Here is an 18550-nt window from a genome sequence, read left to right as displayed (position 1 = left end):
CGCCCGCTACCATCCTTCTACCGGTTTAGCAAAGAAGTCGTAGATAGTCATTGATTCATGATTCCGTATTCCTAATCTTAATTAACCCTATCTCTTTTATCCAAATCTTTTTACCATCTCTACATTGAGTAGATCCACTCCCAGGAGTGAGAATGCTTACATCTCCTTCCAGAGAGACTTCCATCAAGAAAGCATCCAATAGATCCTTTTCTATATTATTTTCCTCAAGATGATTACACGGAAAAATGATAAAGATTTCGTTAAAAAAACGATAATATGGTAAATCTGGGTATGCACGCGTAAACTCCTGGTCTAGAATACTGAAATATATATCGAGTAAGATTATAGACAAATTACCAGCAGGAGGTAAGCCATTCTGATCACTAGACAATAGAACTTGTTCTCCATTAGGGCTTTAGCGATGCTCGACTGTTAAGGAGAGGTAGGTAAAGCAGCCTTAACTTAACTAGTCAAAAGCAACTGTAGAAATTACGTATGTGATGTGAACCACTTTCGTTGTTGCGCTTACATCTCATGGTAGCGAAAGACGATTCCTAAACCGCTGAATGATGGGCAACGATCTATAACTAGCTATAAGGTAATCGCGACCCTATCACGCACGAGAGTTGAAAGCAAGTGGAGAGGGCTAACTCGAAATAGAATAAGTGAATAAGTGAGTGAGATTGGATTCTAGGCTCGATTAGATGTTTGGTATGCCAGTAGATAAGTTATACGAAGGAAGCAATCTTCTTTCATGTGATCTAGTTCCTTCTTATGTCGAGATTCGGTTGGTGTGCCCCTTAGTATTCTCATAAGTGATGCGCCTGCTTATTCGCCCTCTGTCTCTCGTGATTGTCAGTGAACGTGGACACCGGAGAGCGTTAGATGGTGGAAACAACTATCTACCAATGACGAGATGACCGAGGTCAAATTACATTTACATTTCAGCGACTCTTTAGATATAAAAAAAATGACGAATAATATATAAAATATGCATAAATTCGATATACAAAAAAGAAAAAAAAGACTCTTCCTGTAAGAAAAGCATATGCCTATTTAAAATTAAAAAAGGGAAAGTTTACAATATTAAACTCATATCATATTCGTATTACTGGTAAGAAAATCCCTATTTCAAATTCAAAAAGGTTCGCTTTTACAGCTCATAACACTGAGTTGTACGAAATAATAATAAGATTTAGGAAAGGTTAGTTAATAAGGGGAATGAGAGATTTTACCTTTTTGCCGAAGTTAAAAAGTTCAAAAGCGCAGGCGTGCAAGCCATCAGATCTTGGTTTCTCTCTGTAAAAGAGAAATTACATAAGAAAATCAAATCATTTCCTTTCATTGTCTTTCTTTCAGAGAATAAATGCCCTAAAAAGCAAGATTTAGTGGGCTTGATGTGTGAAAGTGATGTGTTAAACAAACTCAAGTCCCCTAAGACGGGATTTGTTTGTTAGAACATTCTGGGTAAAGCTGAAGCCCAGCGGAGGGAGGAGACGAAGATGTGTAAGCAGAGGTACCCTCAGACCCTAGTGCAGATGGACTTTCAACTCTTTTTCCAGGGGTGGAATAAGTTTATTTAATTTGAAAATTCAATCTTTTTAAGGATTTTTTATGAGTTCTTGGGACTCGAAGAAATGTGAGATAGACGAATCTGTTCTATGGAGTCACTTGAAGATTCAAAAAGATCTTATTTCTTTGTCTTATTTCTAATATTAGAATTGTAAATAAAAAAATATTCATACAATAAAATATGGGGTTAAGTTAAATTGAATTCTTTCTGACACTTCTTCAGAAATTAACCAATAGAAGTGAAATTTTTAGATTACTATGTACCGGTTGAATCAATGACTATTCACGATTCCATAATTGAATCAATTACATACTAGTTCAAAACTAAGGAATGTTATGGCGTTTGAAACGATGTGGTAGAAAGCAACGTGCGACTTGAAGGACACGATCGGCTGTGGATTCTTACATCCACCCTATTAATTAATATTATATAGCATATAGCAATAGTATATAGGAATTAGGGTGCTCTTAGCTCGACATCGTTTGTTCTGTTATACACTAGAGCCTTCATTTTTTGTTGGGTTGTAATGTAAATAGTACATGGTGGAGCTCGAGTAGAAAGGATTGATTTCTTTCTTAGGGGCAAGAATCTAGGGTTAGTACTAATCAATAAGTTGGAACAACTTCGTAAGTATATTTTCGATATCGAAATAGAAAGAATCCAATTCGAGCAAGTTTAAAATCCAAGAAAAAGTTTGTTGGAATTACCAAAATTCTTAAGATTAAAAAATAAAGTGTATCACGCAGGAATCAATCGTTAGTCCGATTCTTTGATAGAAAAAAAAATCACAAAAAGTGGTATGTTGCTGCCATTTTGAAACGATTAAAGATCACCGAAGTAATGTCTAAACCCAACGATTCAAGGCAAACATAAAGGATCCTGGAACAAGTAAATACCGTTTTCAATTGTTAAAAAGCTTCCTTTAACAATTAGATTAGGATCGGAGAAGTAAGCCAAGGAAAGGAAGATGCCCACTACTTATATAATAAGAAATTTCCAGCCTCTAAAGGCTTTGAGCAAGAAAAGGGATTGATATAGAGCATCGTGCTGATCGATGCGCGAAATGCCCGGTTTTCTAGTAAGCTAGTCGTAAAAAGATCTGCTAGCTATGGAGAAAGTCTCCCGTCGACCAGTTCTATTCCTTTAGGAAAAACCTCATCTTCATCCGGACAGGGCCTAACCTAAGCGTGAGACCGGTAAGGAAGATAAAGAAATTCTTTTCCAATGAGAAAAAAGAGTAAAAAAGGTTATCATAAGTGAGCCGGTAAGGCGAGATTGCTCGAGACGAAAGGGGCAGTGGAATCATCAGCCGAAGCCTATAAAGAAATTGGTAACCAAGTCTTCTAAAGCTGGAGGTCTTCTCATTAGGGCATCAATTTCATGTAAAATCACCCTTCTTCTTCCCTTACGGGGCGCTAACTATCAGGGGATGGGGGACAAGCCAGTCTGCCCAAGCAATCAAGTTACAAACCGAAGCTCTTTTCTTTGGCTAGGAAAGCCGGGAGAAGACGGACTACTATATAGGAAAGCGAGTGGGCCAATAGATGAGGAGCAGAAAGGGAAAGAAAAAGAAGAAAGCGGGCTAAGAAAGAGACCCTTGCTTTCGGGCAATGATTCCGACTTTCAGAAAGAAAGAACGGAGAGTGAGAAGAAAGAAATCACTCTACTTACCTTCAGTAGGACAGGAAAGTTCTCTTTTCAACCGCTAAAAAGTATACTAGAAGGGGAGAAGTCGACTCACTTCACTCCGATTGACCCAAGGAAAATCATAACTGCAAATAGCGTATAAGAGAGAAGGGTAAAGCCCTAGCCAACTATCTTTCCTTTGTGGTGTCAGGTTTGAGAATACGCTCTTTTGTTTTCAATTGAAGAAGAAGGGGCTATTACTTTCTCGTATCTGCTCCTTCTATCATTGGGGTGGTGGTATCCATCGATAAGAAAGGCTCGACGAAGTGAGAAGACGTCGGATGAAAGGAGAAGGCAGCGGCCCAGAGACGAGGTTCTGTAGGGACGTAGCGAGTTGATCTTAATAAAAAATATTATTTCAGAATCGGGGAAGCGCCCAACGGGATAGGAGCTGAAGGCTGACACGGGGTCGATCTAATTTCAACTAATCATTTTCGCCGGCAAGGAAGACTGATCGGGCAGGCATAGGTGCAAAAGCGATTCTAGGAAGATCGAGTAAGAATCCGCAGGGGTTATGCGGAGATAGGGCTTTGCCCAAGGTTTTCTCCCGAAATGACCCGAATAACAGCTTTTTCAAGATCTTCGCACAGAAGACTTTTCCCTTCGGGGGAGGAAGAAGAGGATAAGGAAGGTGAATCAGAACTAACTCTTTTTTACCGGAATCCCTATCCTATAATAGTAATAGGCTGGGGCTACTTTCCACAGAAAGGGAAGCGGAATGGGATTCATGCATCGAAGCATTCTTGGGGGTTTTCGAACTAATACCAAATCTGCTAATTGAATCAGATATGTTCTATCTTCCTCGAAGAGGTGAAACAAAATAGGAAAAATACATGGTCTAAGAAGAGAATTAATCAACAGAATCCCCTGCATGGCTCTTTGAATGTCCTGTTAGTACGGTGGATGCTAACCTTTTCAAGGGTCGGTCTTGATGCAGAGAATTAGGAATAGAAGACCCTCTTTGGAATAACGAGACCTATGACTTATTCAAATCAATCAAGTCAAGATAAAGTGGAAAAGGCATTCTGTCGACCATCAACCACTTGCAAAAAGTGGTCGATCATTAAGCTATCAAACCCACTACACTAATAGGGTACCTATATAATAGAATAAGGTAAGAAGCAAGAACTCATTCTAATCGTTATAGCTGAGATCGGGAATGAAAGATTACCTCTTTCTTAATGCTTGGCCTGAGGCCTGGTAAAGCCCTTGGCATGAAGAGATTCTGGCTTCGCGGAGACAAAGCTATATCCTATTTTTTCAAATCTTCTTTCAGAGGTCGATCTTTCAGCTTCTAAACCGCGTTTAGGATCCTAATAAGGTGATTCCCTAGTTTGGTTCTGATCTCACGATTCTATTAGCAGAGATCTAAGTCTAGCCCATGCCTTCTTTTGTTTAAACCCCTTTCTAGGGTACTTAGCTGAAGCCGAGGCAAGAAGAATGAAAGATTACCTCTCAAAAGCAAAGCATCCAGAAAAAAGCATTGAGAGGTAAGATTGAAACCTTTAGCCTTTATTCGGCCGTTTCAAAGCTTTCTAGAGGTGCCTATAAGGAAGTGGAAATAAATAGGGTAACCTGATTCCAGCCGTAGTTTATTGGCTGTTAGGTCGGTGAAACTGTCCCTGTAACTAAACTAAAGTAAAGAACTCTTAGCTGTGACCAGTAAGCGAGGAGGATAAGATGTCTGAGTTGATGGCAATGGTTGATACCATATCAGAACCCTGGCTCATTACTGGGGATTCCAATGTGTTTATCTCTTCTGATGAGAGAATCAAAGTGGTGGTGCCCAGGTCCTATCGAACCTAGAAAGATGGACTTACCAGGCCATTAGTTTGACTACGCCCTCTATCCACGCCAAAAAGGTCAAAGCCAGCTCCCGAATTTCTATCAATCGATAGAGGTAAAACCAACCTGATTGTGAGTCGCCCAAGCAACGAAATTATTGCTATCCTGATCGAAAGGCCTTCTTGCGGATTAGATTCAATTAGTATTGGACTATGGTCAGAACCATGAATGGGAAAATGAGTGACCTTTGCACTTTTAGTTGCATCCATTGCATATTAGCCACCACTCTGTCCAATTTTTCGTAAGTGCGTTTGGCTCCCCTTCTATTGTTTGTAAAAGTATAATGACAACCGCCTGCTTTTAGGTCTACCATTTGCATATCCTCCATGAATTTTCTCAGATATTTTTTGATCAACAGGCTAGAACTTCATTAGATTAAACATAAGGAAAGTACACAGTACATTGTAAATTTACAACAAAACCACCTAAAACTAGAACACAAAGCTACCTAACTAGCGATACAAAAGCGGAATTGCAATACAAGCACAAAGTAACTAAAAAAGTGAGATAATGGAATCTGTAGTTCTACTACATCAGCCAGTGTCCCAATGGAAAGAAAGATAATTGGTAAGAGCTTGTTGTGCTAGACGGTGGGCATCATTGACAGCTTGTCTCGGAACCTTCTTGAGTTCACAGAAAGATAAATAAGTAGCAAGTGATTGGATCTCGTGAACCAGCGGCTGTAGATCATACGGAGGGATTTTCTCGCCTGAAATCTGCAATGGTTGCTGTCAAGAGCTACTAAGCCAATACCACTCCATAACGCAGATTCTTTCCATGACCCATCCACAATAAGAATGACTAGGGTCTGACATGAGATTGTGGGATCAGATGAGTGAGTCAGATCGGTTGTTGTGAGGTGCATGAGTGAATTGGAGGTTGATTCAAATGAATGTGTAGAATAAAATTCAGATTCAGAGTGGATTGAAGCTTTATGAAACCAAATGGCTGTATCCCAAGCTATTCTGATGATGGAGTGAGGTGAAAATGATTCATTCTGAAAGACAATTTTCTTTCTAGTTGACCATATAACCCAGAGAATTGTAATTAACTCAAAAAAAGAGTTATTAGTAGAGACCTTATGAGACTTGAAACAAGACAACCAGTCTAGCAACCATTGAGAAAAAAAGGCACACTGGTCTTTTGATCAAATCTAAGGCAGAGAAAGGAAGCATACCAGATTCATTGAGACCAATAGCAGGGATGGCGGCAGAGCTATAGTAAAAGAAGCCGCGGGAAGCAAAGGCACCAATAAATAGCTACATGGATCGCATAGAAGCTTTAAGAGATAGGGGGCCATCCACCGAAGATGGAAGCGGGAAAGACGGGAGCACAAACGAGGTAGCTTATGCTTTTTTTCATCCTCACTATTTGGTTTATAGTCGAATCTGGAGAATATGAACTCATCACATTCTTCTTTTTGGTACCTTGTTATGAGCAGCTCTGGTGCTCAATCTCGGGTCTTAGGTGTGGGTCGGATCATGATAAAGAAGGTTCGGTGCTTGTCTAATTCCCAAGCGGAAAGTCGTCTACTTGCAAAGTAGATGGGGTGATCAAGCGGCCCTTCTTGCGTCAACATACATCCAATGGCATAGAGTGGATGCGTCAGTATGAACATGAACTCCTTATTCCAATCTGAAAACCGAAGGATTGGGGCTGACAGCAAACACTCATCTGCATGCTTAAAGGCTGAATCCTGTTCCGGTCCCCAACCGTTATACCTTTCTTCTGCAATGATTCCATTCCGGGGTTCCGCGCTTCGCAAAGTGTTTAATGATGCGTCTGTAATAACCTATGTGTCCCAAAAAAGAACGCGCTACGCCCGGCCCCCTTTTCAGTAGATGAGATTAGGATGAAAGGGCTTGCTTTCATTAACATTCAGTGAAGGTGCATAGCTTCTTTGAATGTCCCGCTGATTGACTACTACATCTAGGGACGGGACTGATCCCGAAAGAGAGGTCTTTCTTTCTGGTTATGAAATCACTTAGGTTGAAAAGCAAGTCGATGATGCCATAAGTCAAACGGGCGAGTGAGGCGAGAGTCCTTCACTGCACTCACTGGAGAGAAGGGATCATCTCCAATCTAGTTGTAAGGTTTTGCCCCCTTATTAGTAGCCGAAGTGTAGGCCGGGTAATTAAGGATAAAACTGTTAATATGTGCATCGGAAGACTTTAACATGTTTTATAAGCCTTAGTCGACCTCCGGAGGACAACAATTTGTTTTTCCAACCTGAGATTCTCTTTTTCATTTTCTCCAGTAGAGGAAGGCAATGCTCTCTCTTTATTCTCTTGGGGGACAAGGGAACATCCAGGTACTTTATAGGAAAACTACCATTTTTTATTCCTCTTCAATGATCTGGAATTTCTGCGAGGAGCCCTGTTCGAGAGGAAGCACTGGCTCTTATCGAAATTGACCTTTTGGCCATTACAATCAGCTTCTTACTTGTTTCCAGAAAGATTTTAAGCTTCTTAAGATTCCGTTTATGGCCATTATAAAATACTAGAACATCGTTCGCAAAGAGAAGGTGGGAGAGTGTTGGGCACGATCTCAAAGCATGGTAAGTTGGTATCATTTTGAATGATACCAACTCCTGTAGGCCCCGGCTTAGTACTTCTTCAGCTAAAATCAACAGGCTAGGTTTGGAACCCTTGTCGCAGCCCTCGAGAAGCTGGAAAGTACCCATGTGGCACACCATCCACAAGCACTCAAAAGTGTTCATTACATAAACATCCATGTATAAAATTCCGCCATTTATCACAAAATTTTCATTACCCCCAACAAAGAAGCCCATTCGATCCAAAAAGATGCTTTTGCCATATCCTGAGTTTCTTTTGACCCCCTCCCTCCTATTTTATTTTTAAGTCTTTCGGTTTAAATACCCTATCACTTAAAGCCACCTCGTGAGCCAAGGAGATCTTCTCTACAATAGTTAGTCCTTTAACAAAAAAAAGCCCCTTGTTCCTTAAAAATGATTCTAGGGAGAATCCAACTCATTCTTCGAGCTAGATATAATTTTTAAGAAAAAGTGACAAAGCTCTCCTTCAAATATCCCATAAATAAAGGTAGGTCGAAATTGGTGAAAATGTGAAGGACTTTCCACTTTCGGAATAAGGGCAATGAAATTTGAATTCAAACTTCACTTAACAGCGCCTTCAGCAAAGAAATTGTGAACCGCCCTGACCGGGTCGTCTTCAATAATCTTCCAACAGACCTGGGAATCCATCAATTTAAAGGATAGAGGAGGGCACTCTAACCAGGCTTTATTTTCACCGCATCATGGATTTCTTTTCGTTATGGCGTGGAAACCTGGGAGAGATTTTCAGCATCAGTGATCATCGTGGGAATAAATCTAAATAGATTAGGCTTCAGGCACCACCCCCCGCTCGGAAACCATGAAAAGCAGAGCCCTTGAAAGTGCTCAGCAGCTTTGGCCCCCACCTGAAACACATCACTAAGGGTAGAGCCATCATCTTTAACAACTTCTTTTGAGTTCTTTCTGGATCTTCTAGCTAAAGTAGAGAGATGAAAAAATCTGGTCTCTTTCTATCGCCCTCCTTTAGCCATTTGATACGGGATTTCTGTTTCCAGATAATTTCTGAATGTCGCAGACCTGAAATGAAATTCCGCTTCTTTGATCTTTGAAAAAATCGATCCCACAACATATTTATCCAAAGTTTGAGGTCCCCCTTAAGTCGTTTCAATTTAGAAAAGAAACGGTATAACGGGGATCCCCAGGCCGGTTGTTTCCAAGAGGTAGACACCACCTCCAAAAAAGAGTCGTATTCAAGCCAAAATCTCTCTTTTTTAAACGGCCGGAAGGCGGCGCTTTTAAGGCCAATTTTGATCAAGAGTGGGCAATGATCTGATTTGAGTCAGGGGAAGTGCTCCACTCGTATATTAGGAAAGATGGACAACCATTTGCTGTTTGCGAAAACTCTATCTAGTCTTGACCAGATAGAAAGAGTATTATTACACCACGGGAACCCACTTTTAACAAATCCCACATCCATTAAGCCACAATCGTTCACAGCTTAGCTTCATTAAATACCCTCTTCGCTATGCTATGCAAGAGTAGCCCTCCTAGTTTATCTTCCGGTGACAAAACAGCATTAAAATATCTTTTAAGAGGTTTTTTTGGGGAAGAGCAATTAGAGTCATTTTTCTAAATTCATCCCACGGGTCTCGCCTATCAATAGTTTAACAGCTTGCGTGAACAAAAAGGGGGCGTACCTGAGTATTTTAAGATTTGATCTTAGCATTGGTAGAAATGAATTGAATTGGGCATTGGCTTCAATCATAGACAGGTCAAGGATATCTTCTCTCCAAAAGACCAAGATATTGGCAGGGGATTCATCCGAGATGCTCGACATTCATCCATCCATACGCAATCTCCGCTTCAATTTTGATACATAGTTGGACCTTCTAACCATTGGTTTCAGGATGACAACCAAAGACTAAAGCCCGGTCCGAGCAAGATCGTCGAGATGTCTACGCGTGGGGCCATTGCTGACGCCCCTTGCATTCCAAACAATTGCAATTGTGGAAATTTTGGAAATAGAGTGGGGTGGGGCTTAGCCCCAAGTTTGGATTGTGCCCTAGTAGTCGCGCTCTTATCTTACCCAGGTGCTGCGTTTGCCTTGTTCGGAGGCTCCGGTTTCAAATCTTTCTCAAAGATAGATGATTGTGGGTCCTGAGAGGAGCTATTGGATTCTTCATCATGATTATTGGAATGAAGAGGCTTTGAGGACCTTCCTTCTAAGGAGAAAGCGCGAACTTGTCTCTGTATGGCAACCACTAAAAAAGAGGGTTAACCATTGGTTCATTGGATTCCGGGCCGGATGGATCCAGTGCATGATCCGTAGAGGGTCTTGATTATCAACAAAATTTCTGTAGGATAACCTACCTCTTCCTGCTGTCCCCGTGAGGGAGAGCTACCGCCGGTATTATAGGCTGCGTTAACCGAAGGCGATTTTCCAATAGCTAAATACTCCGATTTTTGAAGAACAGGAGCTTGGGGATTATTATATGGTTCAAGCTCTTCGCCCCGAGGACCATCTTCAATGGTTTGCATGTCAGCAGCAGCAACATCTGAATCACGAAGGCTAACTTCAATGGTAGCAGCCCTGACTTACTTTAAAGCTTCTGGATTGGTTGGGTCATTAGCATGAAAAAAAAACCGGAGCATTATTTGCAGCTTCAGCCACACCAGCATTCACCTCAGTAGGTGCATTTTGAACAATAGCCGCATTATCAGCAGCAGGCATCGTTTCAGTGGTAGGTGCTGACCGTATTGGTAGCATTGGTTCTTGGAACATAGGCCATTCTCGGTGACGGGTTGACACTAGGTTTTTTTACTCGATTCGCCACTTTGCATTCGTGACGGGCATGACCTTGTCGTCTGCAATGCGTGCAGAACTTAGGTATTCAAAAAGAAACAATTTATTGCTAGTGATCCATATAAAGTAGATCCAATCCAAACACGATTTGGGAGGTTTTCCTTGAGAAGACCAACTTCTACACAAACCCTAGCTACGTTGGGGCGTGAGACAAGCTTCGTAGGACCATCAAGGGTCAGGCCAATTCCGAAAGTAGAGACGATAGAAAACAGGCGAAACTCAAAGAAGAAGACAATAGGCAGATGGGGTCGCGATACCCAACCAAATAGGGGCATGCATTGGATTGCCATTGCGGAGACGGAAATCATGGCTCCGGCCCTAAACATCAATCCTTCAATCAACAACTTCTCTTTGTTTTTTAGTGCATATTTTCTTTGTTCGAGAGCTTGATGAAGACGTGCCTTGGATCTAACAGAGTGATCGAAAGATCTCCCTTGGTACGCCAGTTCTTACGAGCGAACTCTCGAACGACAAGTAGAAGAGGGCGGCCTCGGAGGAAACGTCCTACCAAGCAATATCGAGATTTTTCCGCAATAAAAAATTGCCTCAAAATCAAATATATTGCAGACTCGTCGGTCGGTTTAGGACGACCAGCCACAACCGCCGCGTAGTTCTTCGGAGCGATCTCCGTAGGAGCTGCCAACGGGACGCCACCGAAGCGGTAGAAGACGAGGGGGAAGGCTTTATCAACCCATTCCCTCGTCGAAATCCGTTCGCCATTTATTTAATTAAGAGTAATCACGAACAGCAAGAAAAGAATCGCAGCAAGCCCTATGTGTCACGAGCAGGCAATGTAATTGTTGAGTTTTTGGTGGGGTGGAGGGCTTTTGGGGATGCATTATAGCACAGGCCGTGACTACGTTTTTCCGTTGGTTGATGCTGCATATCGCACGCTTGTTATATTTGTTTATATAGTTATAACAAACACTAAGTGCCTATCAATTAGTTCCAAGAAAGCGGCCGGGGTGTACACTATACTTTCATTCAAATCTTAATATTTAACGGAATCGGTATCGAACAAGCTAGGGATTCGCGCCTTGATTGCCCGCGAAAGCCGTAGCCCTTTAATTGCTTAGAAGAACCGGCCTTATTTAGTAAAAGCCTTTTCTTGCTTGATGCTTTCCTATCTCGTCCCCGTGAATCCACCTATGAGATTGCTTGCACCAGCTTTGGATTAAAGAAGATCGGCCATAGAATCGAAGAAAGGAATGGGGACATAGCGAGAGACTCTCGATTCGCTGCTCTACATTTTGAGAAAGTGGAATAATAAAGGCCGTAGTACCGTACGCCCGTAACAACAACAACAAAGAGGCCGATTTGAGAACGTTTGGAGAGGCTCACGGGGCTAGACCCATCGCAGACCACAAACAAAAGCCTTTACTAAGAAAGGTGGCCTCAGAAAAGCTTGTCAAAAGACTTGACCCCCGAAGAGCTGACCCAAGCAAGGGCATTTCGGCAGTTGGTCGGTCAAGACCAGTTGGGGACTTTCCCAAAGCTCCTTTCGACCTCAGCTCCGCAACAAAGACCGATACAAAGAAGGGGACCAGACTGGGGGAGGAGGAGAGGAATATAGTAAATGGATTCATTCACAGATGAGCCCTTGCCTATACCAGAGAGACTTGTGAGAGATAACGAGGCCAGGGGAAGAGACCCATTCTTTATAAGAGAACGGGAATACGGAATGGACCGATACGCTCGTTTTGGACCGACAGATAAAGACAAAAGAGCTACTACAGTAGCGACAGATTCCTCCTCTCTCCTCTTCTGCTTCTTCGATGAACTCGGCTATTGCTGAAAGTTCACTTCAATAATACTGTAAAAGACTTTTCGATAAACTAGCATCTCGCATCTCGATTCACTAGCACAGCCCTTCTTCCGCTTGGACCAAGCCTTGAGGAGACTGGCTAGGAAAGAAAGAAAGAAAGACTATCATTAAAGGAGGGGCAGATGTTACTATACTAAAAAAGAATGCCCTTTTGAGAACCTTTATCACATACCTAGACCCAGAAGAGAGCAGAGCCTCGGCTCACGTTTTCACTAAAAGAATCAAGCCATTGCGAGCCTTTTCCTCATGGAAGGACCAGACCAACCAAGAGATCGGATTAGATGAAGGGGAGAGAGAACTACTATTGAAAGAACGCGAACCGCTACTCCTCACTCCTCATGAATAGAATCTTCTACTGAAACAGAATCCACAGCAATCGATGAACTGAGCCCAAGCCCACCTGCTGCTGATGATGAAAATCCTCCCACTGAAAGAAGTGGAATAAGCAAGCAAAGAACCCAACCAATCTCCTTGACCCGGCAAAGAAAGAAAGGAACGAACGGGATTCACACCGGCAACTCCCAAAACCAGATTTGATCACTGAGAGCCCGCAAGAAGGGCAGGAGCTTTTTAAACCGAGGCTGGGGGAGATATTGACACAGAAGTATTTACAGAAATCGGAATGAATAAGCCCATTCCCTAAACGGATAGACAGAGACGACAGAAGTCGACCGATGGAAGTCGAAACTGTCACATTATGACAGCCCAAAAACACGGTATAGATAACATTGGATTCATTCATTCCTATATCTTTGAATCGGTCTCAAGTCTGAGGTCATAGCATCCTTGCTTGAAATAGTTCCTCTCCTCTGGCCCTGGCCTAGTAGCTCGGGTCGGGCATGCCCTTGATTCTATTCTTTCTCGTCCACGAACCCCTGTCTACGAAGCCGGGTCCTTGAAAGACTTCTCCCCCCCCGTGACGCTCCCAAACCGATCGCTATCGTTTTCTTGCTTTCTTGTTGTCTTGAATTTTTATAGAACGGCTTTATATCAGGTATAGTTGGTAGGATGAAGCATTAGTGGATATAGCAAGTGTGCCGGGGATGCGGCTCGGGCGTAGTAGGTCTGGACGCCTAGCATGAAACAGCCTTCTCTGGTATGGTAGCGGCACTATACCTTAGTATAGTATCTCTCTAGCTTCCAGTCTATATAAAACGTAGTTAGCAGAGAGGTAAGTCTGTCTGGCGTTCCCTCGCGTAAAGGGCGACTTTGGCATCGGCTCTCTCTCGTTAGGTAATTACCGAGGCGAAAGCAGCTCTCTCGGAAGTCAGTTTCCCCACCATCTTAGTGGGACTAGTCTAATAAACTTTCACTTGAACTTCCAAGACTCGGATTTTTTTTGTTGTGGTAACGCTCTTCTAGAATTACGTTTAACGTCCCTTTATGGCTTTCCCGATCGGCGCCTCGGGTCGGTAGCCGGGCTCCGGGACATTACTACCACGGCTACTATCGACCCGAGCCCAAAGAAAGAAAAGAACGGACTAAAGCGAGGAGTTCATTGGCCATACATAGTGAAGGGGGATGGGGGTCAACCTCTTTCATGACCCATGGCCCCAGTGTGTCACTTGGTTAGCATTTCTAGAACAAATTGAGTAGGGTTGGTTTTTCGACAGGGAAACAGGGGAGTTGGCTGTAGTTGAGACACGTTTTTCGGATGGACGATATGGATTTTTTCGAGATGGTTAACTACTTTTTTAACCGTGAGAGGGAGGTCATTCAGAACCCGCTGGCTCCAGAACCGGCGGAAGTTCCCCACGCCGATCCCATTTTTTTGAGCAAGTTCGGGAACATTGTGAGAAGGGGAAGGGGCGGCTGTCCGTTCACTTTCCGGAAATGGCAGAAATCTACTCCAGTGTCGTAGAGAAGATTATGTCTCGCGATCTGGAAATATCTGCGGAGATGAATACTGAAACCCTCAGCGGATGGGTGGAGGAGAGAAAGGAGAACCCTAATTAATCTCTTAAAATCCCTCATTAGGGAACACCTGTAAGATTAGTCTGCCGCTTTCTTTCATAACAGAGCCGGGAATAACGGCTGGCATAGAAGTCTCTCGCACGCAAGGGGATGCTGCTGCTGGATGTCACGGTTCTGGGGCGCCATGATTCTTCTCTCTGGAACAAAACAATCGAGGGCACTGCCTTCCTTCAGCTTTCAGAGGTGGGGGCTGCATCAATCATCGCTCAGTGAGCTATTTATTTTATTGCCGCCAATAGCGCTTCGCTTGCATGCAAGGCGGCACGCCAGGTAGAGCTATCGCGCGCGGGCGAAGGAGATGCATTTCTGGTACTGGTAGTACTGTACAAGCTCTTAGGGAATAATCTATTTCTTATTTCTGCCTTTCTTTCCCATGACGACTAGGAACGGGCAAATCAAAAATTTCACTTCGAATTTCGGACCTCAACATCCTGCTGCTCATGGTGTTTCACGATCAGTATTGGAAATGAACGGAGAAGTGGTGGAACGTGCGGAACCACATATTGGATTACTCCAGTGCGGCACGAAGCCGCTGACGTCGAGTCGGCTCCTATGCCGCTAGCTATGCCCTGCTTGGTCCCCCGGCACGGTGGAGGTTCCGTAGCGCGTCATGAGCACCGGGCTAAGGGGCGGTTGAGCAACTCAAGCAAACCGCCCTACCTTACTACAACATAGGGACAGAAGGGAGAAGGTTGTGAAGGTGGCCTCGTTATCCACACCTCCGGTCGGATGAATGGAGGACCGACCGACCCGGGTTTTCATGAGCGTTGGCGGGTCCTGGAGTGCCTGTCAAGGGCGCTAGCGCATACCCCGGGGTGATCATCACCACCTGCACCTCACATCTCGGCACAGTGGAACGTGTAACCCGCCTGCTGTCTCATTCAACTACATTTGTTCCTGTAATCTATAGCCTAACAGAACGCAGCAGCGAGGGACAACCCGCCCATACAGCCAGCGGGGAGGATGGCACTACTGGAAAAGACCGTCTGGCGAAAACGCCGCAGGCGCGAAGCGTGGTAGGCCTGCGCTGGGGGGGCATAGGGAGGAAAGGGAGCCCGGACGGTGGAAGAGCCAGGGGAGGCCGGGTCATTTGACGGAAATGGAAGGCTTTTCCCCTATTATAGAAGGCCCTATGAAGTAAAGGGAAGCGCATGAATTCTTGGAAAAAGAGGGAGCGGCCTATATAAAAAATTGAAAAAAGTTAATTCAATGAATAGAGATAGAGTCAACGGTACGACAGATAGCGCTGCCTACACGCGAATTAGCTTCCGAGGTCGAGCAGTCTCAATTTCACTACAGGATTTGCGAATGAATGCTGGGCTGGGCCACCTCGAATGGCGTGAGCCGCATGCGGGGAGACCCGCACGTACGGTTTTTAGGGGGATCTGGTCGAAAGACCGGCCGACGCCCACCCGACTAGAGGGACTGAGAAATTAATAGAGTACAAAACTTATCTTCAAGCTTTACCTTATTCTGATCGTTCAGAGGGCGATCGCGGAGTCACTGAATGAAGTCCTCCGTTTCTTTCGGAGGTGCTGACCCGCAGCGAGGCAGAGATGACTAAGTGACATATGGAATATGGCGACGACAACAGCATGTCGTAGAAGGAGATAACAGGTGGAGCCAACGATCCACTAAGACTAACGTATCTACAACTACATCCCCGAGCGGCAGTCAAACGGAGGCGTGAATGCAAGATGCCAGCGGAATGATCGGCCGGACAGAGGCTAGGGCTGCTTCCTTCCCACCGCGTCCTTCCTTGTGTGTCGGAGATATAAAGCGAGTGCACCGGAAAAGAACGGGAACTGGGTCAATCTATTCTATGGCGAAGCATCCGAAGCATAACTGCACACTCACACGATCTTTGCCGAGAGATAGGAGCATTCGGTGGAACCGGTGAACTACACTTGCTTCTGGATAGATGTGTGGGACAGAGGGCTCGTGGTACCTTCTGGCCACCCTTCCTCCTCTGCTTTGAGAACCGTGTGAACGGAGAGTGGGCAGAAGGGAAGGAGGTCCTCATACGGAGTCGCACACTTACTTGAGCAGTGTGGGAGACTGGGGAATGGGTCGAGTAAACTCTCCTGGAGCCGGAAAAATAACAGACGAAGCTTTACTTAGATAGGGCTTTGATTTGATTGGCATTGATTTTTTCTTAGTGATTGGAAAGGAGGGCGCCTGGGTATGTTATAGAAAGGGAAGGCAGAGGTAGTACTTCGAATGGCGAAAAGAGGCGGCTTGGCAGGGAAGGAATGGGAAATCGTCAAGAATGACTTCTTTGTTGGCGAAACGAAGGGCGCCGCAGGCGCCAGTGATTCTCTGAGCCGGTCTGGATTTCCAACGCCTCGGGAAACTGGTCGAGATAGATGACAATGTTTTTTTCCTCTCTTCCTTACCGGGAGGGCAATCTTCTCTTATGGCCTTCACCTCCCGCCCGGTAAGGAAATAGAACTCAGCCCCCCTTCTGATCCATTCATTTCTGAAAGCAGGGGGGATCCAGAGCTAAGCCCGTTCTATTGCATAACCTAAAAAAGCTATAAGCAAAGTACCAAAGTGGTTGCGGAAACGAGACGCTTTGGTTACCGGCGAACGCTTCCAAAGGCAAAGGCGACCTTTTCGGGTTTCCGGCTCTTTCCGTCATTGAAGTAGCCTTTCGTCGCCCTACCAAACGAAAGAAGTCACTATCAAACAGCTCGCCCTACTGAAGTACCAAAGGTGCGCTCCGCCCGGTGACTAAGAAAGAAATTGGTTTGCGCTTGAATTGAAGTGATGAGGTCGCAAAGAGGGAAGTAGGGCTCCTATTGAAACGCTTTCCCTCCCTCAAAACAAAAGGCGACCAGCTTTCTAGTTGTTACGTTACGCTGCCATTTTTCCAATATCATTGAATAGCATGGCCCGGGGCTAAGGTAACTCAAGTGGGAGAGCCGTGTTATGGGTGACCTTATTGCACGGTTCAGAGAGCACTTGTGTATGTGATGCAAGTGAACGTGTACGAAAAAGCTGTCGTAAAGTTTCGTTGTTCGTTCCGTCGTCGACCCTATCTATGTTTCTACGATGGCCCAAGAACACGCTTATTCTTCAGCCGTAGAGAGACTTTTGAATTGCGAGGTACCATTACGAGCTCAATATATACGAGTGTTATTCCGTGAAATAACTCGAATTTCAAATCATTCACTTGCTTTAACTACTCATGCTATGGATGTGGGAGCATCAACTCCGTTCCTGTGGGCTTTTGAGGAGCGGGAGAAATTGTTGGAATTCTATGAAAGAGTCTCGGGAGCCAGGATGCATGCCAGTTTCATACGACCAGGTGGAGTGGCACAAGATCTGCCTCTTGGCTTATGTCGAGATATTGATTCCTTCACACAACAATTTGCTTCTCGTATCGACGAATTAGAAGAGATGTCAACCGGCAACCGTATCTGGAAACAACGATTAGTGGATATTGGTACTGTCACTGCACAGCAAGCAAAGGATTGGGGATTCAGTGGTGTAATGTTAAGAGGTCGTGCGACATGAAGACATTGATAGCAATATGGGGGAAGTTCCCATCAGGTAACAACGGTTCTGCCTGACCCTACTTAAGCATGCATATTATGTCAGTGAAGACTTGGTGTGAAGCCTTGGAGCTTACGTTAGAAGAGCAAAAGGCCCGTTTTAGGGTGAGCTGAGGGGGGACAGCGTAAGTGAGCGAATGTGTGTAAGCCCAGTCAAACATGACTGTTCTAGGCGGGGCGGGCCACCCACCTTCGAATGGTGTTGGTCCTACGGACCGTGAACGGATTTCGCCTCTGGCCTCTGGGCACGTCGGAACCGCATGAGTTCACCGGGGTGGAGCACGGTCCGCCAAAATCGGCATAGATTAGGTGCTATTGATGGAACATGGTAAGCCTATCTTTCTCCATATGGAAGTGCTGCAGGCACATAGAGATGTGGGTAGAGGAAGCCTCAAAAAGCGAAGGCCGAGCTGTAGGTCACGTGACCTGCACCGAGTTGGTGGCTGACTGGGCTTTTTCTTGGATCAAAGCAGATCAGCTCGCCTTCTTGTTATCCAAAAGTCGGTCGAATCGGGCGGGCCCCTGCCTCCGAACGTCGAATGAAATAGGTGGCCGGGTTCTCTTTCTACAAACCTTTTGATATATTTGATATAATAGGCCCGGCCACCTTCCTCCTATCCCTTATGGGCGGGATTCGACCAAGAACGACCAGTCTTGTGGTGGTACGGAAGGCACGGACTCCGCGAACGTCCCG

The 18550-nt window shown here is 44.6% G+C and overlaps 1 protein-coding gene and 1 pseudogene across 1 annotated transcript; one reads left to right on the top strand and one right to left on the bottom strand.

Annotated features, from left to right (window-relative positions):
• The first annotated feature begins 10027 nt into the window (after positions 1–10027).
• Positions 10028–18550, top strand: part of LOC131180015 (NADH dehydrogenase [ubiquinone] iron-sulfur protein 2-like) — a 13191-nt pseudogene continuing 4668 nt past the window's right edge.
• On the bottom strand, positions 15549–16940 carry LOC110654900 (uncharacterized). Its single transcript, XM_021811026.2, is given in 4 exon segments — positions 15549–16121; positions 16124–16317; positions 16515–16652; positions 16883–16940. Coding segments are annotated over 4 exon segments (744 nt in total). The 3' UTR covers positions 15549–15767.

Source organism: Hevea brasiliensis, chromosome 5 (genome assembly GCF_030052815.1).
Source record: "Hevea brasiliensis isolate MT/VB/25A 57/8 chromosome 5, ASM3005281v1, whole genome shotgun sequence".
NCBI classification, from domain to species: Eukaryota; Viridiplantae; Streptophyta; class Magnoliopsida; order Malpighiales; family Euphorbiaceae; genus Hevea; species Hevea brasiliensis.
The sequence above is the reverse complement of the archived record's forward strand: the minus strand, read 5'-3'. Positions and strand labels throughout refer to the sequence as shown.